Below are 20,991 nucleotides of genomic sequence, written 5' to 3' on the forward strand. Positions count from 1 at the left end.
TGGAGTTGGCCTCTGTCTCTTAGGCTCCACAGTCTTCGGAGCTGATTGAGAGTCTGGACACGGACCCTGCAGTATCGGCTCAAAGTGTTTTGGTGCCGATCACTAGCAGTCCTCTTCGAAGCCAGTCTACAGACATTCCACCGGTCTCCCCTATTGTAAAATCACCTGTATTGCAGAGAGCAAGGTCTCCCACACTCTCCTCCAGATCCTCCAGCAGCTTATCTGAAGAGGACATCGGGAGAGTGGTGCTCCGACTTCTTAAGTCGTCGGCTTTGCCAAAATTTTTATCGGCTTGGAGCAGACTCCTGCTACTGATCCTGCTCTTTTTCCTCCTACAACCCAGGTTGGGCCTTTGGAGCTGATGTCTGTACCGACTGTAGTGGTGTCCTTGGCTCCAGCAACCTGTGGGGTTGTCTCGGAGCCAGGCTTCACTCCAACACTATCGGTGCTCTCCAAAGTGTCTAGGGTCCGAAGCTCTTTGGTCGGCCCCGAGGGGGACATTTGGAACCGAACCTCTTCAGTGCCGAGTCTTCCTCTTGGTGCGTCAGCCCGAGTGAGCTCGGACCCCATATCTTTCTCGGAGCCTATTCTTTTTGAGCCATCGGCACCTACGCTCTCTTCGGAGCCGGGGCGTCATTTGGAGCTGGAGGAATCGGTCTTCGTGAGGGTGAGGAGCATGTTGGGTAGTTCATCTGTGCCACGTAGGAGTACCTATGCTATACTCCCTCAAGCGCCAACTACTGTCTCAGCATCCTCTCTCCCCCGGGATGGCAGAGACCCACAGCCTCAGGACCCCCATTTGGGTGGCCCCCGATCTTCTGAGACCTCCCCAGAGGACCCGGCTGAGGAACCCCCTCAGAAGAGATCATGTAAGAGGAAGCATGTAGACTCCCCTGATGAGTCTATCACATCTGACGCTGACCTCGAGTTGGAGGGGTCCCCTAAGTCGTCCTCTGAAGATGTCGCCTTTGCAGACATTTTGGAGATCTTCAGGCAGAGAGGCGGCTGGCCCACTGTTACCCCGTCCGATGAGGAGTCAGTGTACCTGAAGGCTTACTGGTCTCAACCCTCAGCTTCATGGGTGTCTCCTCCATTTGATGAATTTACTGGATCTTGTAAGTCAGAAAACATGGCAGACTCCTGATGCTGTGGAACCGGTCCCCAGGAGGCCAAATAAATTTCTTTCTGCCCATAAAGGCAAAGAATTTTTATCCAAGGGCTTACCTGTTGATGCCGTGGTGGTGGCTGCGGCCACTAAGAAGGAGCTAGCAGAGACTTCTTCTATCCATCCACCCAATAAAGAATCCAGAACGATGGATAGCTACGGGAAGTGTATCTTCTTTTAAGCGGCCTTTACACTCCGTTCGCTGAACTATCTATCACATTTTACGAGACTTCAAAGAGATCTCCTAAAGGAGTTAGGGGATACTCTTCAGGGTACTTCTACTGAAGCAGTCCCATGTACAGTGTCTGCTCAGTTGGCTGCTCTCACATCTATTGTTAACTCCTCCATGCGGCTGATCTTGTACGCAGCTGATGGTGCGAGTAGGGCGGCTGGTTCAGGAGTCATTCCTGGATGCGTCTATGCAACTTTGCTGAGCCTTTTAAGTCTCCATTCACCAATGCTTCCATGGACGGATCCTCTCTTTCTGGACCCAAGGTGAAGGATACCCTTACCAGGTGTGAACAGGAAGGAAAGACTGTCTCTGCTGTGCGAGTCCATTTTACCGTTCCTTCTAGATCTTACCCTAAAGGTCAGAAGAGCGGCAAAATGTGGTTCAAGAAATCACAGAGACCTTTCCAGGATACACAGGGTGATTCCTCCTTCAGAGGCAGGGGAGGAGGAGATAATGGTAGATGTCACCCTAGAGACAGGGGAGGCCCACAAAATCAGGGAGGTTGCGATTTCTTTCGTGACCATCCCTATCAGCGTTCCTGATGTGGAACCCAACTGTGCATCTCTGGAGCCGGTCGGGGGTCGCCTGTCCTTATACCCAGAAGCCTGGCAAAATCTCACTCGAGACAAGTGGGTAAAAGACATTATCAGCAGAGGTTACTCTATACCCTTTTCCCTTCCACCACGCCCTTCCAAAATGATCCCAGATGTACCACCCAATCACAGGGATCAAGCGGCTATAGAGATAAAAAAGCTGCTATTAAAAAGAGTTATTCAAAAGGTCCCAGCAGACCAGACAGGATTCGGAACATACTCCAGGTTCTTTTTAGTTCCAAAAAGAACAGGAGACTGGAGACCCATCCTAGACCTCAGCAGGTTAAACGAGTATGTAAAGAAGTCCAAGTTCCGAATGGTCACTCTACAAGCCATACTCCCTTTGTTAGAGAAAGACAGTTGGATGTGCTCCGTAGATCTCCAGGATGCCTACTACCACATAATGATGGGCAAAGCATCAAGGAGCTACCTACGCATCCGGCTGGCAGCCAATCATTACCAGTTTCGGGCGCTGCCCTTTGGTCTCACCACAGCCCCCCTGGTGTTCACCAAGTGCATGGCAGTAGTCACAGCTCATTTTGAGGCATCAGGGAATCCAAGTATTTCCATACCTGGACGATTGGCTCCTGACCGCCACCACCAGGCATCGTCTAGTTCAGTTGAGAGATTCCACAATCAAGCTCTGTTCCCAGTTGGGAATCTCTATAAACTGGGAAAAATCCTCTACTTTGCCCACTCAGTCTATAACATTTATAGGAGCAGACATAGACACAGTTGCTATGACAGCCAGACTACCTACAGACAGAATACAGAATCTTGCGCAGCAAATTTGCAGGTTACTTCCCCCTTCAAAGAGTCAAAGCAAAGGTGGTGTTGCAGCTTCTCGAAACTATGGCGTCGACCATAATCTTGGTACCTTTAGCAAGATTACATATGAGGATACTCCAATGGCTCCTGTCATCCCAGTGGTCCTTTCAGCAATTGCCTCTACATCATCGGATTCTGATCACAGATTCTTGCAAAAAGGGTCTCTACTGGTGGATTCAACCAGGTCATCTTACCACAGGGACTCCCTTTGTACCGCACCAACCCATTGCCACTGTGAACCCATTGCCACTGTGACCACGGATGCCTCTCAAATAGGATGGGGGGGTCATTATCTTGGTAGGACTGTCCAAGGCACATGGCAAGATCAGGAGGCCCATCTGCATATCAGTGTCCTACAGATGAGAGTGGTGCTTCTAGTGTTGCAAGCACTTCACGACTTTCTCCCTCTAGGGACAATAGCTGTCCAGACTGACAAGATGTCAGTGGTTTGCTATCTAAACAAACAAGGGGGGACCAGATCATATCCCTTATGTTGAGAGGCCCTGCAAGTTTGGAATTGGGCGATTTCTTCCCAACGCTTTCTCATTGCAACGCACATCCTGGGGACTTGCAGCGTGATAGCAGACAAGCTAAGCAGGGCAATATTGTTACCTCACGAATGGTCTTTGAACCAGAAAGTTGCCCGTCTGATCTTCCACAAGTGGGGACAACCCTGTTGCGATCTCTTTGACAGCCCCATCAACACCAAATGCAGCAACTTTTTCTCCCTCATTCCCCCTCTGGGAGAGTCTCCAAGAGATGCACTCGTCCATGATTGGCCCCCGGGACTCCTCTATGCTTTTCCTCCTTTTCCACTCATTCCCAAGGTCATACAGAAAGCAATCTTTTTGTTAGCAAGATGATCCTCATCACTCATTACTGGCCTCGTCAGATTTGGTTCCCTTTCCTCGGGCCACACTTGTTAGACTATCTATGGACTCTGGACCTAGGACCAGACCTCCTGAGACACATCAGGTTCTCTTCACCCCAGCCTCCACACACCCAAACTGACAGCATGGCTGCTCCAGTTCTGTCACTAGTCAGGTTTCATGATCTTTCTCCAATTGTAACCCATATTATTACCTCTTCTCACAAGCCTTCGACTAGGAAATTGTATCACAGTAAATAGAAGAGATTTTCTATATGGGCACACAACAGAGAAGTTGATCCATTTACAGTTCCCATTACTATTGTTTTAGAGTTCCTTTCAGAACTCTCTCACCAGGGTTCAGCGTCTGTTACACTCCGAGTTCAGCTAGCAGCAATATCTAATTTTCATGCAGGGATTATTGATTCCAGTCTTATGTCTCACAAACTGTGCAAATCCTTTCTTAGGGGTTAAATGATGTTAAGACCTCCTGTGCAAGATCCCATTCCTCCTTGGGATCTGAATGTAGTCCTGTCTAGACTTACTTTGCCACCTTTTGAACCAGCCTATAGTTGTCAGTTGAAATTCCTGTCTTGGAAGACTCTCTTTCTGGTAGCAATAACCTCAGCCAGACGAGTTTCTGAACTACAAGCCCTATCAGTTAAACCTCCATATTTAATTTTTCACAAAGACAGGGTTTCTCTCCGGACCAATCCTTCCTTTATTCCTAAAGTCTGTTCTCAATTTCACTTAAACCAAACAATTGAATTGCCAGTGTTCTTCCCTAATCACACCAATAAAGCAGAGTATACATTCCACCAATTGGATGTGCATAGGCAACTGTGTTTCTATATCCACAGGACCAAAGGATTTAGAAAATCAGAACAGCTGTTCGTTTCTTTTGCTGAGGTGAGAATGGGCTTGCCAGTTTCCAAGGTCACATTATCGAACTGGATCTCTAGTTGTATTTCCTTTATTTACACTTCTCAGGGAAAGGAGTTACCTTTTAAGGTTAAAGCGCATTCTACCAGGTCCTTTTCTACTTCTGCTGCTTTCCAAGTCAGGACACCTGTTAATATATGTGCAGCAGCAACATGGGCTACCCCTCATACCTTCATTTCCCATTATAAATTAGATTTAACTTCCAGGGGTAGAGCCTCGTTTGGTTCCACGGTACTCCGGAATATTTTCCAGTGAGCCACCCATTCAAGATGCTAGGGACGCTGTCCCACACGTAATAATGCAGGCGAGACAGGACTACATAACATAAAGAAGTTATGTACTCACCATAACGATCCATGTATATGTAGTCCATCTCACCGAACATTATTCTGAACCCACCCACCAGCCCCCTTCCTGGAGGATCTGGAAACAGTTTTTCCTTTTCTACAGTGGTTTATACCATAAGGGAGCCTTTATTACAGTTTATTCTTCTGGACCTTTGTGCTTTTTCCTGTCTTATTCTGATAGACTAGTAGCAAACAAGATCTGGGGAATGTGTGCATGCACCATGGGATACCTACTAGCCACAAGCCAATCAGAAGTTTTCAGGCTTTCTAAGCGGCTGAGTCGGAGCCGAGGATCGGCTCCGAACCAACATGTAATAATGTTCGGCGAGATGGACTACATACATGGAACGTTATGGTAAATACATAACTTCTTTTTCCTATCATTCCTTGCCTAAGGACAGAGTTTCTTTGGTGGGCAGAGGCCTGCTACCACAACATGAGACTCCCTTTCACTCAACTCCCCGCTGCCCAAACCCTGACAACATGCGCATCAGGCTCTGCATGGGGGGATCACATGTCAGGCAAATGCATTCAAGGCAAATGGAGCCCAGCACAAATGCACCTGCATGTCAAGCAAAAAGAAATGTTAGCTGTACAGAATGCATTGACAACCTTCAAATACCTTATCCTTGCAGGACAACTCTTGATAAGGACAGACAACACCACAGTTATGTGGTACATAAACAAGCAGGGGGGAACTCATTCCTACCCACTCTGCAGGTTAGCCATAGCTCTGTGGAACACAGCCATGAGCAATCAAGTGCACCTGCAAGCTCAACTCCTGCCAGGCAAAGAAAATTCACTGGCAGACGATTTAAGCAGAAATCTAATGGACCCACACGAGTGGAAACTGGACCCCCAACTCATTCAGCCTTTTAATTCACAGGTGGGGAACACTAGAGGTGGACCTCTTCGCTTCCCCCCAAAACCATCAATTGAGCAACTTTTGCACCAGAACTCCACACAGCCAAGCATGGAAAGTGGATGCCCTTTCCTTTAAATGGGAAAATCTCTCAATCTATGCCTTTCTCCCTGTGCCCCTTCTCTTGAAAGTACTACTCAAGATCAAACAGGACAGGCCAAGGACCATCCTGATTACACCAGACCGGCCACGACAACACTGGCACCCACTTTTACACAGTCTGACAGCAGTACCACCATGGCACCTGCATCAGACCCCCTCTCTGCTGTCCCTGCATGAGGGCCAGATTTTGGATCCTCATCTGCAAACCCTGAACCTAGCAGCCTGGCTTATTCCCTGAATACATCACCAGCAACCCTTAGCAAACAGGTGCTGGATGTCATCCTTGAGGCTAGGAGGCCTAGTACTAAGAAATCCTGTTAAGAAAACTGGTAAAGATACCGTTCTTGGTGCCAGTCTCATTGAACGGACAAAACCGTGCCTCAAATCCCAGATTATCTAGCGGAGCTGCTCCACAAAGGCCTATCCTTCTCTTCTATTAAGATTCATGCCTCTGCCATCTCAGCTCATTACAATACTGCACCATCCCTCTTTTCTCACCCTCTGGTCAAACAGCTCCTGAGAGGAGCTAACAATTTAAGACCCCTGAGGAGAACTCCCACTCCTGCCTGGGACCTAACTTTGTACTAAAGAAGTTCACGCTTCCCCCTTTTGAGCCTGCTGCTACAGCAGAGTTAAAATTCCTCTCCTGGAAAACAGCCTTACTTCTAGCCATCACTTCAGCAGGAAGAGTGTCCGAGTTGCAGGCCCTTATGGCTGGGGAGTCCTTCATTATCTTCCCTGCAGACAGAGTTTCCCTCAGGACTAACGCATCATTTATGCCCAAGTTGGTATCCAGTGTGGCTTTAAACCAATCCATCCATTTACCCACCTTTTTTCCTCCTCCTCAGAGTAAAGGAGAAAGGATTCTGCACTCCTTGGACATGCACAGACAGCTTAGGTTCTACCTTGACGGGACTAAACCTTGCAGAAAATCTGATCAGCTGCTAGTCAGTTTTGCTACAGGGGCAGAGGGCAAGGCCATTTCAAAGCAAACCATCTCCAAATGGATAGCACACTGCATCCATTTATGCTACAAACACCATGGAAAACCTACCCCACAGGGGATCAGAACCCACTCCACTAGGGCTACCTCAGCCTCTACAGTATTTCTCAGGGGCGTCCCTACCAGGGACATCCTGGAAGCTGCAATCTGGAGTTCTGTACATACCTTCACCAAACATTACCACTTACCTATCTTTTCTAAATCCAGAACTGGATTTGCTACAGCTGTTTTACAAGGCCTGCTAGCCAGAAATAGTACTTCTTGACTGCCTCCTCCCTTCCTCAGCTTTGGGAATCAACCCAAGTGTGATGACTGCAACAGTGAAACACAAAGAACATAGTACAGTTGTGTACACTTACCATAAATGTAGATGTTAGAGTGCAGTCCTGGTTACCCTCCCTCCAGCCCCCTGACTTATCTATACTTTCTTCCTATCCTCTTTTTTTGCCCATATTTTATGGCAATGGTATTTACTTTTACTGGAAGTGTTCCACACCATGTAATGGCTTCCTATTTTTGGGGGCTCCTGACATCTGGGGCAAGAAAAACTGATGTAATGGCATCTGCTGCATGTTTTATACCCCTGACGATCTGACGTCATGGAAGAGGCGACAGCATCTGGTGCAGAAATCTCAGGACTCTGGTATTCGGGCTGACTGAGGGCTACCTGCAGGCAGATGACTGAAGTGTGGTAACTGCAACAGTGAATACACTTGAACATCTACATTTATGGTAAGTGTATACAACTGTACTTTCTTAGTAGCTGTAACATCTGCTATGAGGGTTTCAAAATTGCAAGCTCTGACCATTCGACCTCCATATATTATATTCTATAAGGATAGAGTCTCTCTTAGAATTGATCCTTCTTTCCTCACTAAGGTATGCTCAGAACATAATCTAAACACAACTAAATTACCAATATTCTTTCCCAATTACAGTAATAAATCCAAATACAGACTACAATTAGATGTTCACAGAATTCTCCGATTTTACCTGCAGAGGACAAAAGAATTTAGGAAATCTGCTCAATTGTTTGTTTTCTTCTCAGAGAAAAACAAAGGCTTGCCCGTTTCCAAGGTGACTCTATCAAAATGGTTTTCAGACTGCATCTCTTTTTACTTAGAAAAGTGTTGGGAAACAACTACCTGCTAAAGAAAAAGGTCATTCAACTAGAGCAGTATCAACTTCATATGTTTTCAAATCAAAACTCCCAATTGATGCCATTTGTGCAGCAGCTACTTGGGCAAGGCTTTGTCACTCATTACAAATTGGATTTGGCCTCCCGGGACAGGTCATCCTTTGGGTCCACTGTGTTGAAGAGTCTCTTTGCTTGAGCCACCCGGGATAAAGGTGCTGCGGACGCTGTCCTATCCAGCAAGAATTACGGTGAGGTAGGACTACATAACATTAAGAAGTTATGTACTTACCGTAACGTTCCATGTTTGTAGTCCATCTCTCCTACATTCCTGCGTCCCACCCTCCTTCCCCCTTCCTGTATCCTAGAGGAACTGGTGGACTATCCATTATGCATGGATAATAAAATAAAGTCCTTTTGTTTGTATGTACATAGTTATTGATAGTATAATTACTGTTATGTATTTAGTTACTTTCTTGCAAACAAGATCTGGGGAATTGCTGTGGTGCACCATGGGATAGGAGATGGCCTCTAGCCAGTAAAAGCTCTTGATCTTTAGTATCGGCCGAGTTGGAACCGAGGATCGGCTCCAAACCCATCCAGCAAGAATGTAGGCGAGATGGGCTACAAACATGGAATGTTATGGTAAGTACATAACTTTTTATTTCTTCGGGGGACAACGTGCAACCCATGAAAATTGTACAGTTTCTTCGATTTTTTTTTTTTTTTTTGCTCGAGTGTTCTGGTTGCTTTGAGTTCCAGTTAACTGAGAGTTTACTGTATTAATAGAAAGACTATGAATGCACTGACTATTATCACTGTAAATAATACATCTGATATAATTACTATTTGTACAGTTTTAAGAGCTTTAATAGCTTTAATTGTTCACAAAATATTCACATTTATCTTATGCTTTTAAGTTTGTTTTAGAGAATGCTCTGTAATGCAAGATATGTGCAACTGCAAGAGCTGTGTGACATTCCAGGAAAAGAAAAGTGGACACTGCCCCCATCCCCAGAAAGTTCGCAGATTCCTTGAAGTCAGAGGATGAAGATGAATTTGCTCTATGTAGAGCATCTTTCGCTTCAAATCACAAAAAGCAGTCTGCTAAATGGAGTACCTAACACAATAATTGTACATAAGTTGTGAACATAAAGTTCACCAACAAAGGACCAGACATAGATAGAAAACATCAGTCACAAAGAATGGCAAAAGCATTCCCAACGTATTTATTTCACAAAAAATGAAATAAAATTGAAGCTTATTGTATATGTATGTGTTTGTGTGTATTTGTGTGTGTGTGTGTTTGTGTGTGTGTATGTGTGTGTGTGTGTGTGTATATATATATATATATATATATATATATATATATATATATATATATATATATATGCGTCTACGTGACCAACTTTCATATGATCGAGATGAAATGAGCGAAGTTTCAAATAACTGAAACTTCACTATGCCGATTCTGAGATGGCCGAAATACTGACTGCAGACTGAGCAGAGCAGGAAGTTCGCTCAGTGCCACACTGTAGTGCAGTCTCAGAATTGGTATATTTATGTTGCAGGGAATCTGGGGGTGCCCCCCCCGCAAAAATGTAAAAGAAGGATTTCCTTACCTTTTTTCAGATAATATAGTACAGTAAACAATGTTTTGTGTTTCACTGTTGCAGTCATTACATTTGGGTTATCCCTGCCAGGGTAGCCCTCGGCCAGCCTGAATACCAGAGGCTTAGTATTACTGTGTCGGTTGATGTCACTTCAGGACTGACGTCAAGTTGTCAGTAGTATAAAGTAAGGCAGCCGACGCCATTACATCAGTCTTTCTTGCCATGGAGCCCAAAGCAGAAGCAGTTTGCAAAAGTGCCCGTCGGCCACTGCCTGAGTTTCGTCTACAGATTTGTCTTCTAAAGATAAGTACCCCGTTGGGGATCCTTTTTTCTTGCACTAACCGATTTCTTGCACTAACCGATGTCAGAAAAGGTTAACAATTGTCTCGCCTGTGGAAAGCAAATACCATACTGAGACTTTCATTCTTACTGCATCACTTGTTTAGGCTCAGACCACAACGTCCCCCGCTGTCGCTTCTGTGCTTTGTTTAATGTCAGAGCTATCCGTCGTCAGGCCCTTATTGTAGCTAGATATTTTTGCTTACATTCCACAAACTCTGATAAGTCAGTAAGGTTCGGTAAGCCATCCGACAGCAGATCTTCTGAAAAAACGTAAAGATAAAGACAGAGACAGCACAGGTCCAAACCTACCAACGACGCCTCCGTTAAGCTAGTCGTCAGTTCTCTGGTCCTCAGTGAGGTGCTTTCGCAGCCCCTAATGCCAGCTTCTGTGGATTCGCAGGCCGCTACCGAGCCCCTTTCGGAGTCCGGTATGCCGCAAAACTCTTCTTCTGCTAAGGATCCTGCGGTCATCTCTACCTTCGATGGGACCGGAGCCACTAAGCAGGCACCGGCTTCCAAGGAAGTCCTTCGCACTACCGATTCTTGACACAAACTGACATCTTCTTTTGCAACTACCGTTCTTTTGAAAACGACTGAGTTTCTTAGGCCCAGGGTATGACCCATACCTAAGAAACTGATGACCCAATCTCAGGCACCTGCTTCCTTGCCTCAGTCTCAAATGCTTAAAATGGCAGAAGACCTTATCATGCTGATCAGGCGGAGCCAAGCTATCCCCTCCAAAAGGAAAAGAGATCTGCCCCCTGTAGTTTTGTCTGAACAAGAGTCAGATGACTGATGCATCTGAATATGAAGACATCCAACCCCTCTCTACTTATGAGAATTCTGATGCAGAGGATTCCATCCCTTCCGCCTCTCCCCCAGAGGATTTTTCCTTTGGGGAAACCCTTCATACCTTAAGGGAGCTTTTCCAATGGGAAAGTTAGGACTACCCTCAGTCTAAAAAGAGATTCGGGGGAATTCTTAGATCTTCCACAGCACAGACCCTTGGCCATCCCCCCACTCGTGGATGTTGTGGAGGCTGTTTTCCTGGAATCCAGCTTAACTCCTGACAACCCTCCCTCCTGCACCCAGAAAACCAGGCAGGTACTATAGAGTCCCTTACTCGCACAAATTTCTTTTTAAAAATCCTACTGCTGATCCCAAGATAATTTCTCAAGGGCCTAAAGGGATTAAAGCAACCTCTGCTAAGAATCCCACCCCCTCAGATAGGGATTCCTGAGCACTAGACAGATGGGGTCAAAAAGTGTACACCTCAGCTACTTTTGCTATCAGGGCACTAAATTGTCAGTTCCATATACTGAATTTTCAGCAACATACCCTGGAACTCCATAAACAAAAATGTCTTCCTTTCCTGCTTGTGCAGAATCTAAAGAGTTACAAGAGTTAATGCATTCTGCAAGTCAAGTAACTAAACACACCTTGCACTGTGGTTTTGACGCCCTAGAAGCATCTTGCAGGGCAGTTGTCACTGGATCTGTCATTAGAAGGCATGTATGGCTTAAAAGAATGGCCATTGCTGAACCATGTCAAATCTAAATTGTTGGATGCCCCCTTGCACAAAGACAACTTATTTGGGACTAAGGCAGAAGAGGTCTTAAAAAAGATGGAAGAAAAAGCAAACTCTATGCAGACAGTTAAGGATTTCTTACAGATCCAGCCACACAGATTCAGCATTGTCCCACCAAGCACTGGTCTTTTCCTGCTTCCACTAAGCCAGTCCAGCCCAGACCCTGGGGAACCAGACCCCCCCCCCAGACAGCAGCCACAGGGAATGCAGAGATCTAAGCTGTGGACTACCTTCACTTCAAAACCAGGGAATTCTAAGCCACCTCCTTATGGTAAGAACTCACAATGTCTCACCTCCCCCACCCCCTCCCTCTGCTCACCGTCACTTACTCCTAGGAGGAAAATTTCATGCAAGTACCTGGGACACCATTACCAATGACTGCTGGGTTCTCAACATAGTGTCCCAGGGATTCACATTCTCTTTCCACACCCTTCCTACCCCAAAAGGGTTTCCAGATCTATATCCAAACCAGTGGGCAGAGACGCAAAAGCAAGTTCTTTCCCTGCTCTCTATGAGGGCAGTAGAGCATGTTCCTGCAGAACAGAGAGGCCAAGGTTTCTATACAGACTTTTTCTGGTACCCAGAAAAAAAGGCACCTGGCGCCTCATCCTCAATCTATCCATTCTAAACACCTTCCTGGTGATCCCAAAATTCAAAATGCTCACCCTCCAGCAGCTGCTACCATGCTCTCCAAGGATGCTTGGCTAGCCACCCTAGATCTAAAAGAGGCCTAACTCCATATTCCTAAAAGGGAATCGTACAGAAAATATCTCCGTTTCAGGGCAGGATCTCAGCACTTTCAGTTCTCTGCACTTCCCTTTGGCTTATCTACTGCTCCCAGAGTTTTCACAAAATGTCTGGCTCTGGCCATTGCCTTTTGCAGACAAAGGAATATCCAGATTTACCCATACTTAGACAACTGCCTAATTCAGGCAGACAGCCAGGAAAAGCTGCTCAAGCACCTGGCTTTTGTAAGTCCTACTAACCTCCCTAAGGTACACAATAAACAATTTATTTATTTTTATTTTATTTTACATTTGTTGACCGGGCTAGTCTAACTGGGTATATATGTCCATTTTCAGCAGAGGCCCGGGTAGATAAGCGCCAAGGAAACGAACAAAATCACATATACAAAAATTAATGTATACAATGAACATAGATGCAGTACAGAGAATAATCGGAGGTCATTCGTTCATAACATAGTTTATAGGTTCATAGGGTAGTACTAGGCTAACTGTCCTTGCGAGCCATTTCAAGCCTAGCCAATTATCCCTTGTGAGACTCAAACCCTACACCTTGTGTTTCTAAGGCAAACACCTTAATCATTAGGCCACCCTCCCAATGTGCAAAATATACAGATACAATTAGTACAATACAAAATGTAGTTGCAATACATCATAAAGAAAAAGATGGCAGCTGAATTATACAATATATTAGTATACAAGTAGTCATAAAGAAAAAGTAGGAGCTGAAATTATACAATATATTAGTAAAAGTAGTCTTCTTAATGAGATTCTGAAAATGTAAGTAATAGTATAGAAGGACAAGGTAAGTTGTTATTAAGAAAAGGAACTTGATTACTGAGAAGAGGAGGGTAGGTTGAACCAAGTAAGAAGAGCTAGTTGATCAGTCAGGTTTAGTACAGGTTTAGTACAGGGGCACAACCAGTGTGTTCTGAGGAAAAGTTTCAGTTTGGATATTCTTCATGTTTCACTGTTGCAGTCATTACCTTTGAGTAATCTGCAGTCGGCCTGATTAACAAAGTCTTGGGTCCTACGTTGGTTGGTTTCCTTTCTTCCATGACATCAGGTTGTCAGGGGTATAAAACATGCAGCAGACGCCATTACATCAGTCTTTCTTGCCGCGCAGTGCCCGAAGCAGAAGCAGTTCGCAAGTGCCGGTTGGCAGACTCCTGAAATTTTCGTTTTAGAGTTTCAGAATCAAAGTCTTCAACTAAAAGCTAAGTACCCCGCTGGGGAAACTTTTTCTTGCTCCTTACCAATGTCAGTAAAAGTTAATAATTGCATTACTTGTGGGAAGCAAATACCTAATAAGGATTTTCATTTGTGCTGTATTCCTTGCCTCGGCCCTGACCACAACGTGCCTTGCTGTCAGTTTTGTGCTAAATTTAAACAATGCACGATTAAACGTCCGTATATTTTTGCTTCTAAATATTTTGGCTCAAGATTTAACTATCCAGAAATGTCGTCAGTTAACAATCCGACTACCGGAATACCTAAAAAACGCAAAGAAAAAGAGACAGACCATCGAGGTCCAAAACCGACTATGCTTCTCCTAAGCCAGTCGCCGGTACTCAGTGAGGCGCTTTCGCAGCCCCTGATACCTGCTACTTTTGATTCACAGGCCCCTACTGAGACCCATTCGGAGTCCGGTATGCCACGAGAAGCTTTAAGAATTGAACCCGCGGATGTCTGTACCTTAGATGGGTCCGGAGCCACTGTGCAGGCACAGGCTTCTGAGGGTGTTTTTAGGCCTAAAGATTTGTATATTAAACCGACGCCATCTTCAAAACTAAGGCCAAAATCTACTTCTATGTCTATAAAATTGACGCTTGGGCCACGTGTACAGGCCCCAATGCCTAAACAACAAATGATCAAAATGGCTGAAGATTTAATTACCTTGATCAGGGGTTAGCCATTCCCCTCCTGCTAAGAGGCCTAGGCAAAGCACTGACTATGAATCTTCAGATCAGGTTTCTATTTCTTCTGATTCTTCTTCTGAACAGGATTTATCTATACCTACTTATGAGGACTCTGGTGCAGAAGATTCCATCCCTTCTGCTTCTCCCCCTGACGATTTCTCTTTTGGAGAAACTTTACATACCTTAAGGGAACACTTCCACTGGAAAAATCAGGATTTCTCTGCATCTAAAAAGAGACTTTGGGATTTTCTTCTTTCTCAGCATAGGCCTTTGGCTATACCTCCTGATGTTAATCGTGTTTCACTGTTGCAGTCATCACACTTGGGTTATCCTGCTGGCAGGCTACCCGTAGTCGGCCTGAATTCCAAAGTACTGGTCCGGCGTCGGTTGCTGTCACTCTTCCCTGATGTCAGTGTACCAGGGGTATATAAGATGCAGCTGACGCCATTTTCTTCTGTCTTTCTTGCTGCGCGGTGCCCGAAGCAAAAGCAGTTGCAAGTGCCGGTCAACCGACTCCTAAAATTTTCGAATTTGAATTTCAGATCCGAAGTCTTCAATAAAGCTAAGTACCCCATTGGGGAAACTTTTTCTTGCTGCAGTCCGATGTCAGTAAAAGTTAACAATTGTATTTCTTGTGGGAAGCAAATACCTCATAAGGATTTTCATTCTTCCTGTATTCCTTGCCTAGGCCCTGACCACGATGTTGCTAGTTGTCGGTTTTGTGCTAGATTCAAATAATGCACTATTAAGCGTTAGTTCGATTTTGCTTTTCATTACTTTGGCCGAAGGTTTAACTATATAATGCCGTTGGAACAATCGATGACCGGAGTCCATAAAAAGCACAAGGACAAAGAAAAAGACAGGCAACCGAAGTCCAAAACCGACGATGAAGCCTCTTCTAGGCCAGTCGCCAGTTCACCGGTTTTCAGTGACGTGCTTTCGCAGCCCCTGACACCCGCTACTTCAGAGCCACAGGCCGCCTCCGACTCCCACGTGGAGACAGCTTGACCTCTGGAAACTCAAGGTATTGGGCCTTCAGAAACAATTCTTTCAGATGGGTCTGGAGCCGCTGAGCAGGCATCGGCTTCTGAGGGTGTTTTCAGACCTACACAGCTTACTATCAAGACCTCTTCAGCACCAAGGCAAAGTCTAAAACACCTTTAAAGACATAGAAACAAGTACAGCATTCTCCTGGACAGTCATCCATGCCAAAGAAACAGATGCTCAAAATGGCCGAGGACCTAATTACTTTGATCAGGGGCTCCCATCCCCCTACTGATAAAAGGCCTAGGCAAGACACTGACTATGACTCCTCTGACCAGGTTTCTATTTCTTCTGATTCCTCTTCAGAACAGGGATATTCTCTTCCTCCCTATGCGGACTCTGATACTGAAGAATCCATCCCATCAGCCTCTCCTCCTGAGGACTACTCTTTTGGGGAAACCCTGCACACCATGAGGGAACATTTCCATAGGGAGAGCCAGGATTATTCAGAATCCAAGAAAAGGCTCAGAGACTTTCTTTTATTGCCTCAACACAGGCCTCTTGCTATCCCCCCTGTACTAAATATTGTTGATGATGTTTTTTCTGAATCCAGTTTGAGTCCTGATTCTTTACCCCCCTGCACCAGTTAAGCCAGATAGGCACTACAGGGTTTCCAGATTCTCATAAATTTCTTTATAAAAATCCTGCTGCTGATCCAGAAACTATTTCTCAGAGTCCCAAAGGGGTCAAGGCTTCCACTGCAAAAAAACCCTGTTCCCTCTGATAGGGATTCTAGAGCACTGGACAGATAGGGGGAAAAAAGTTTACACCTCTACTACTTTAGCTGTAAGGGCTTTAAACTGCCAGTTTCATATGCTTAAATATCAACAATACCTAATGTCTTTGCTAAAACAGAAAATGCTTACAAGCTCCGAATGTCCTGAGAACAAGGAAATACAGGATTTATTGCATGCAGCTGAACAAGTGGGAAAGCATATTTTGCTATGTGGTTTTGATTCATTAGAGGCATCTTGCAGAGTCGTATTTACAGGTTCTGTCATTCGAATGCATGCTTGGTTAAAAGAACAGAGTTTACCTGATCATGTTAAAGCAAGATTATTAGATGCTCCATTACAGCATGATACTTTGTTTGGTGTTACGGCAGAAGAGGTGTTAAAGAAAATGGAGGATAAAGCAAAATCAATGCAGACAGTAAAGGATTTCTTACAGGTTCAGCCACCTAGAGTTAGCAGGAACTGGCCTTCTAAAAATTGGTCCTTTCCAGTGTCAGACAGGCCACAAAGAGGCAGATACAGATGCCCAAGAGGCAGATCTCAGCCCCAAGGCTCATGCAGACCTAAACAATGGGGTGCTTCAGCCCCCAAAGGCAGAGAAGACAAATCACAACCTTATAGGAAACAGTCCCAATGACTTTCCTCTACAAATGCCAAGCACTTACCTTTTGGCAGCACCCTTAAGGGGAAAACTAGCACTTTTCTCACAAAATTGGCACATGATCACCCAGGACAAATGGGTACTGAATATTGTCTCTCAGGGTTACAGGTTCCACTTTCACACCCTACCAAGGTCAAAAGGTATGCCAGACCTGCCACAAAATCAATGGGCAGAGGCACAAAAACAAATTTCTGCTCTCATGGACATGAGAGCTATTCAAAAAGTACCACAGCAAGAACAGGGGCAAGGATTTTACTCAAGACTTTTCTTGGTACCCAGAAAGGACAAAGCTTGGAGACCAATACTGGACATGTCTATTCTAAATACTTTCCTGGATGTTCCAAAATTCAGAATGTTGACACTGCAGCAACTTCTACCCATGCTGGGCAAGAAGGCTTGGCTAGCTACTTTGGACCTCAAAGAGGCATACCTGCATGTCCCAATCAGACAATCTTGCAGAAGATACCTCAGATTCATAGCTGCCTCAGTGCATTACCAATTCTCTGCACTGCCCTTTGGCATATCTACTGTACCTAGGGTCTTCACAAAATGCCTGGCACCAGTAATTGCATTTTGCAGACAAAAAGGAATTCAAATATATCCCTACCTGGACAATTGCTTTATTCAAGCAGAGAGCAAGGACATTCTACTAAAGCATCTGGCGTTTGTAAAAAGATTACTAATTTGCCTAGGGTACACAGTAAACGAAAATAAATCAAAGCTAGTGCCCTCTCAAGAGATAATATTCCTGGGTGCAAGCTTAAATACAACTGCCCAGATGGCTTATCTCACACTAGACAAGCAAACGCAACTGACTCATTACTTTCAAATGATGGCAACAAAGACCCAGCTACCTGCAAGAAAAATTCTGCAGGCTTTGGACTTCATGGCATCCTGTATCCTGCTAATTCCATATGCAAGACTGCATATGAGGAAGCTACAGTGGTATCTAAAAAGTGTTTGGACTCAACATTGCCACAGCCTGGAAACAATAATAACTCTTATTTCCTGCCTGCAACAGGAGTTTCGATGGTGAGCACTGGCCTGTCACCACAACAAGGGACAGCCTTTCACTTTACCCACAGCCAGGCAGACACTAACAACAGATGCATCGGATTATGCCTGAGGGCACACATGGCAGGAAAATGTATTCAGGCCACGTGGCCCGCAGACCGAATGCATCTTCATATCAATCAAAAAGAGATGCTAGCTGTACAGAATGCCCTGACAGCCTTCAAGGATCTACTACATCCAGGACAACTATTACTAAAGACGGACAATACTACAGTTATGTGGTACATAAACAAGCAAGGGGGCACACATTCCTACCCCCTCTGCAGGCAAGCCATGACTTTGTGGAACACAGAACATCAAGTCATCTGCAGGCACAATTCCTGCCAGGAAAGAAAAATACTCTGGCAGACGAACTAAGCAGAAACCTCATGGACCCTCACGAGTGGAAACTAGATCCACAGGTCTTCAGCATGATAACAAGGAAATGGGGATGTCTAGACATAGATCTTTTTGCCTCCCCTCACAACTGCCAATTACAGAGATTCTGCACAAGGACTTGTCACTCACAAGCATTGAAAGTGGATGCTCTATCATCCAGCTGGAAAACCCTAACAGTTTATGCCTTTCCACCACTGCCTCTCCTTCCCATGGTACTCCTAAAAGTCAGACAAGAGAAGCCAAAAATGATTCTGATTGCCCCAGACTGGCCACACTAGCACTGGTACCCAATCCTAAAGAGCTTGTCTCAAGGCCCAGCCTGGACTTTACCTCAAATTCCTCATCTTCTGACTCAACAAATCAATCAGATTCTGCACAGCCAACTCAGAATCTTAAATCTGGCTGCATGGCAAATAATATAGCCAGTCAGAACACACCTCTCTCTAAAGTTGTTATGGATGTCATTCTGGAAGCCAGGAGGCCCAGCACCAGGAAAAATGGAAGAGATTCTGTGCTTGGAACCAGGCACAAGGACTTGAGCCACTTATTCCAAATATTCATCAGATTTTACAATACCTAACTGAGATGCTGGACAAAGGCCTATCCTTCTCATCAATTAAGATCATGCCTCTGCCATTTCAGCACATTACAATACGGAACCTCCTATTTTCTCTCATCCACTGCTAAGACAGTACCTCAGATGGGCAAAAAACATAAGACCCCCAAGGAGAGCACCGATACCTACATGGGACCTCAACTTTGTCTTGGAAAAGCTCACACTGCCTCCTTTTGAGCCAGCCAATACAGCTGATATAAAATTCTTATCATGGAAAACTGCTCTGCTCCTAGCAATAACTTCAGCAAGAAGAGTCTCAGAGTTACAGGCATTAATGGCAGTGGAACCTTTTATCATTTTTCATTTGGACAGGGTTTCTCTAAGGACAAACCCAACATTTATGCCAAAGGTAGTATCCAGTGTGGCTCTTACCTAAACCATTCATTTGCCAGCATTTTATCCAAATCCCCAGAATAAAGGGGAGAGACTTCTGCACTCTTTGGACATACACAGGCAGCTACGCTTCTACTTGGACAAAACAAAATCTTTCAGAAAAACTGAGCAACTGTTTGTAGCATATGCTGCAGGATCACAAGGAAAGGCTATCTCAAAGCAGACTATTTCAAAATGGATAGGACACTGTATTCGTTTCTGCTATGCACAGCATGGCAAGTCAGTGCCTAAGAATATTAGGCCACATTCTACCAGGATAACAGCCACTTCAGCAGCCTTTCTCAGAGGAGTACCAACCAAGGAAATTTTGGAGGCTGCAACTTGGAGTTCAGTGCACACTTTTACCAAGCATTATCACTTACCTCTTTACTCTAAATCCAGAGCAGGCTTTGCCACTGCAGTTCTGCAGGGCCTCATAGCCACTCCTAATCCTATTTAGACCCAGCCACCCTACCTCAGCTTTGGGATTCAACCCAAGTGTAATGACTGCAACAGTGAAACACAATGAACATAGTACAGTTGTGTACCTACCCATAAATGTAGATGTTCTAGTGTATTCACTGTTGCAGTCCAGGTTACCCACCCTCCATCCCCCTTTCTTTGCCTGGATTTTATACTTCTCTATCCTATACAACCTATGTGGTGTATTTGCTTGTAGATGAAGGTATTGTTTTTATTTTACTGTATGTTTTTATAAGCAATATGTATTGCCTACCTTCTTGGGGTCACCTGACATCTAGGGCAAGAAAAACTGAAGAAAATGGCGTCGGCTGCATCTTATATACCCCTGGTGCACTGACGTCAGGGAAGAGGTGACAGCAACCGACACTGGACCAGGACTTTGGAATTCAGGCCGACTGTGGGTAGCCTGCCAGCAGGATAACCCAAGTGTAATGACTGCAACAGTGAATACACTCGAACATCTACATTTATGGTAGGTACACAACTGTACTTTTCAGTGTACTGTATTAAATATTCATCTTTCAGTTTGTCTCCCAAGTCTCATATGTGTAGTTTTGGATGTATTTAGATATTACAACATATATTTATCAGCATTGCATGTCCAGTGTTTTAAAAGTGTCTGCTGACAAGGTGTTACTTTTTGTACCTGTAGATAATAAAAATTCTGCATTCTGCCCTTTAATTTTCAGCGCTTATTGATTATGACTAGCTTTATGTACATATTTCTTTTCTTCAGATGCATTTCTGGATTTTACTTGATAAAAAGTACATCTCATCTTTAATGTTAGTATTAGATGGTAATATACTTTCTTTTATTTACAGGATGCTATTCCTATGATCAGTAAGCTCAAGTACAATCCAAGGTTTGACAAAGCTTTTAAGCATGTGTTTGGAAAGACATTAATCTGCCGCAGTATGGAAGTCTCTACTCAGCTGGCCCGAGCTTTCACTATGGATTGTATTACACTAGAAGGTATAAAATGAACTGTGCATCTCTTTGCTTGAACTGTGTGATATGACATGATGTTTGTTTCTCTTCTGGTTTCATGAGATCTTGTCACCTGGAGTAATCTTCTGTGAATAGAACCCCCCTCCCCACCAGACAGTGTTTCAGATAGTTTTCCAGTGATTTAGATAGCTTTCCAAGCATTGCTATTTTGGAGGTCAGTCTGAAAGATCTTCATTGAAGAAACACCACCTATGAAATAATTTATAGCTTTCTTTTTTCATGGTTCTGTATTATTAATCTTGTAGGACTGGACTCACTCTTGCATTGTATGTATTTTT

General features: G+C 44.6%; 1 protein-coding gene across 1 annotated transcript in view; it reads left to right on the forward strand.

Annotated features, from left to right (window-relative positions):
- SMC3 (structural maintenance of chromosomes 3) overlaps positions 1-20,991 on the forward strand; it is a 2,445,376-nt gene that overhangs the window by 1,354,138 nt on the left and 1,070,247 nt on the right. Inside the window, exon 16 of the mRNA XM_044056330.1 lies at positions 20,527-20,677. Coding sequence (XP_043912265.1) covers positions 20,527-20,677 — 151 coding nt within the window. The remainder of the gene's footprint in view (positions 1-20,526; positions 20,678-20,991) is intronic.

Source organism: Protopterus annectens, chromosome 14.part0, assembly GCF_019279795.1.
Source record: "Protopterus annectens isolate FY-2018-M chromosome 14.part0, PAN1.0, whole genome shotgun sequence".
Classification (NCBI taxonomy): Eukaryota; Metazoa; Chordata; order Ceratodontiformes; family Protopteridae; genus Protopterus; species Protopterus annectens.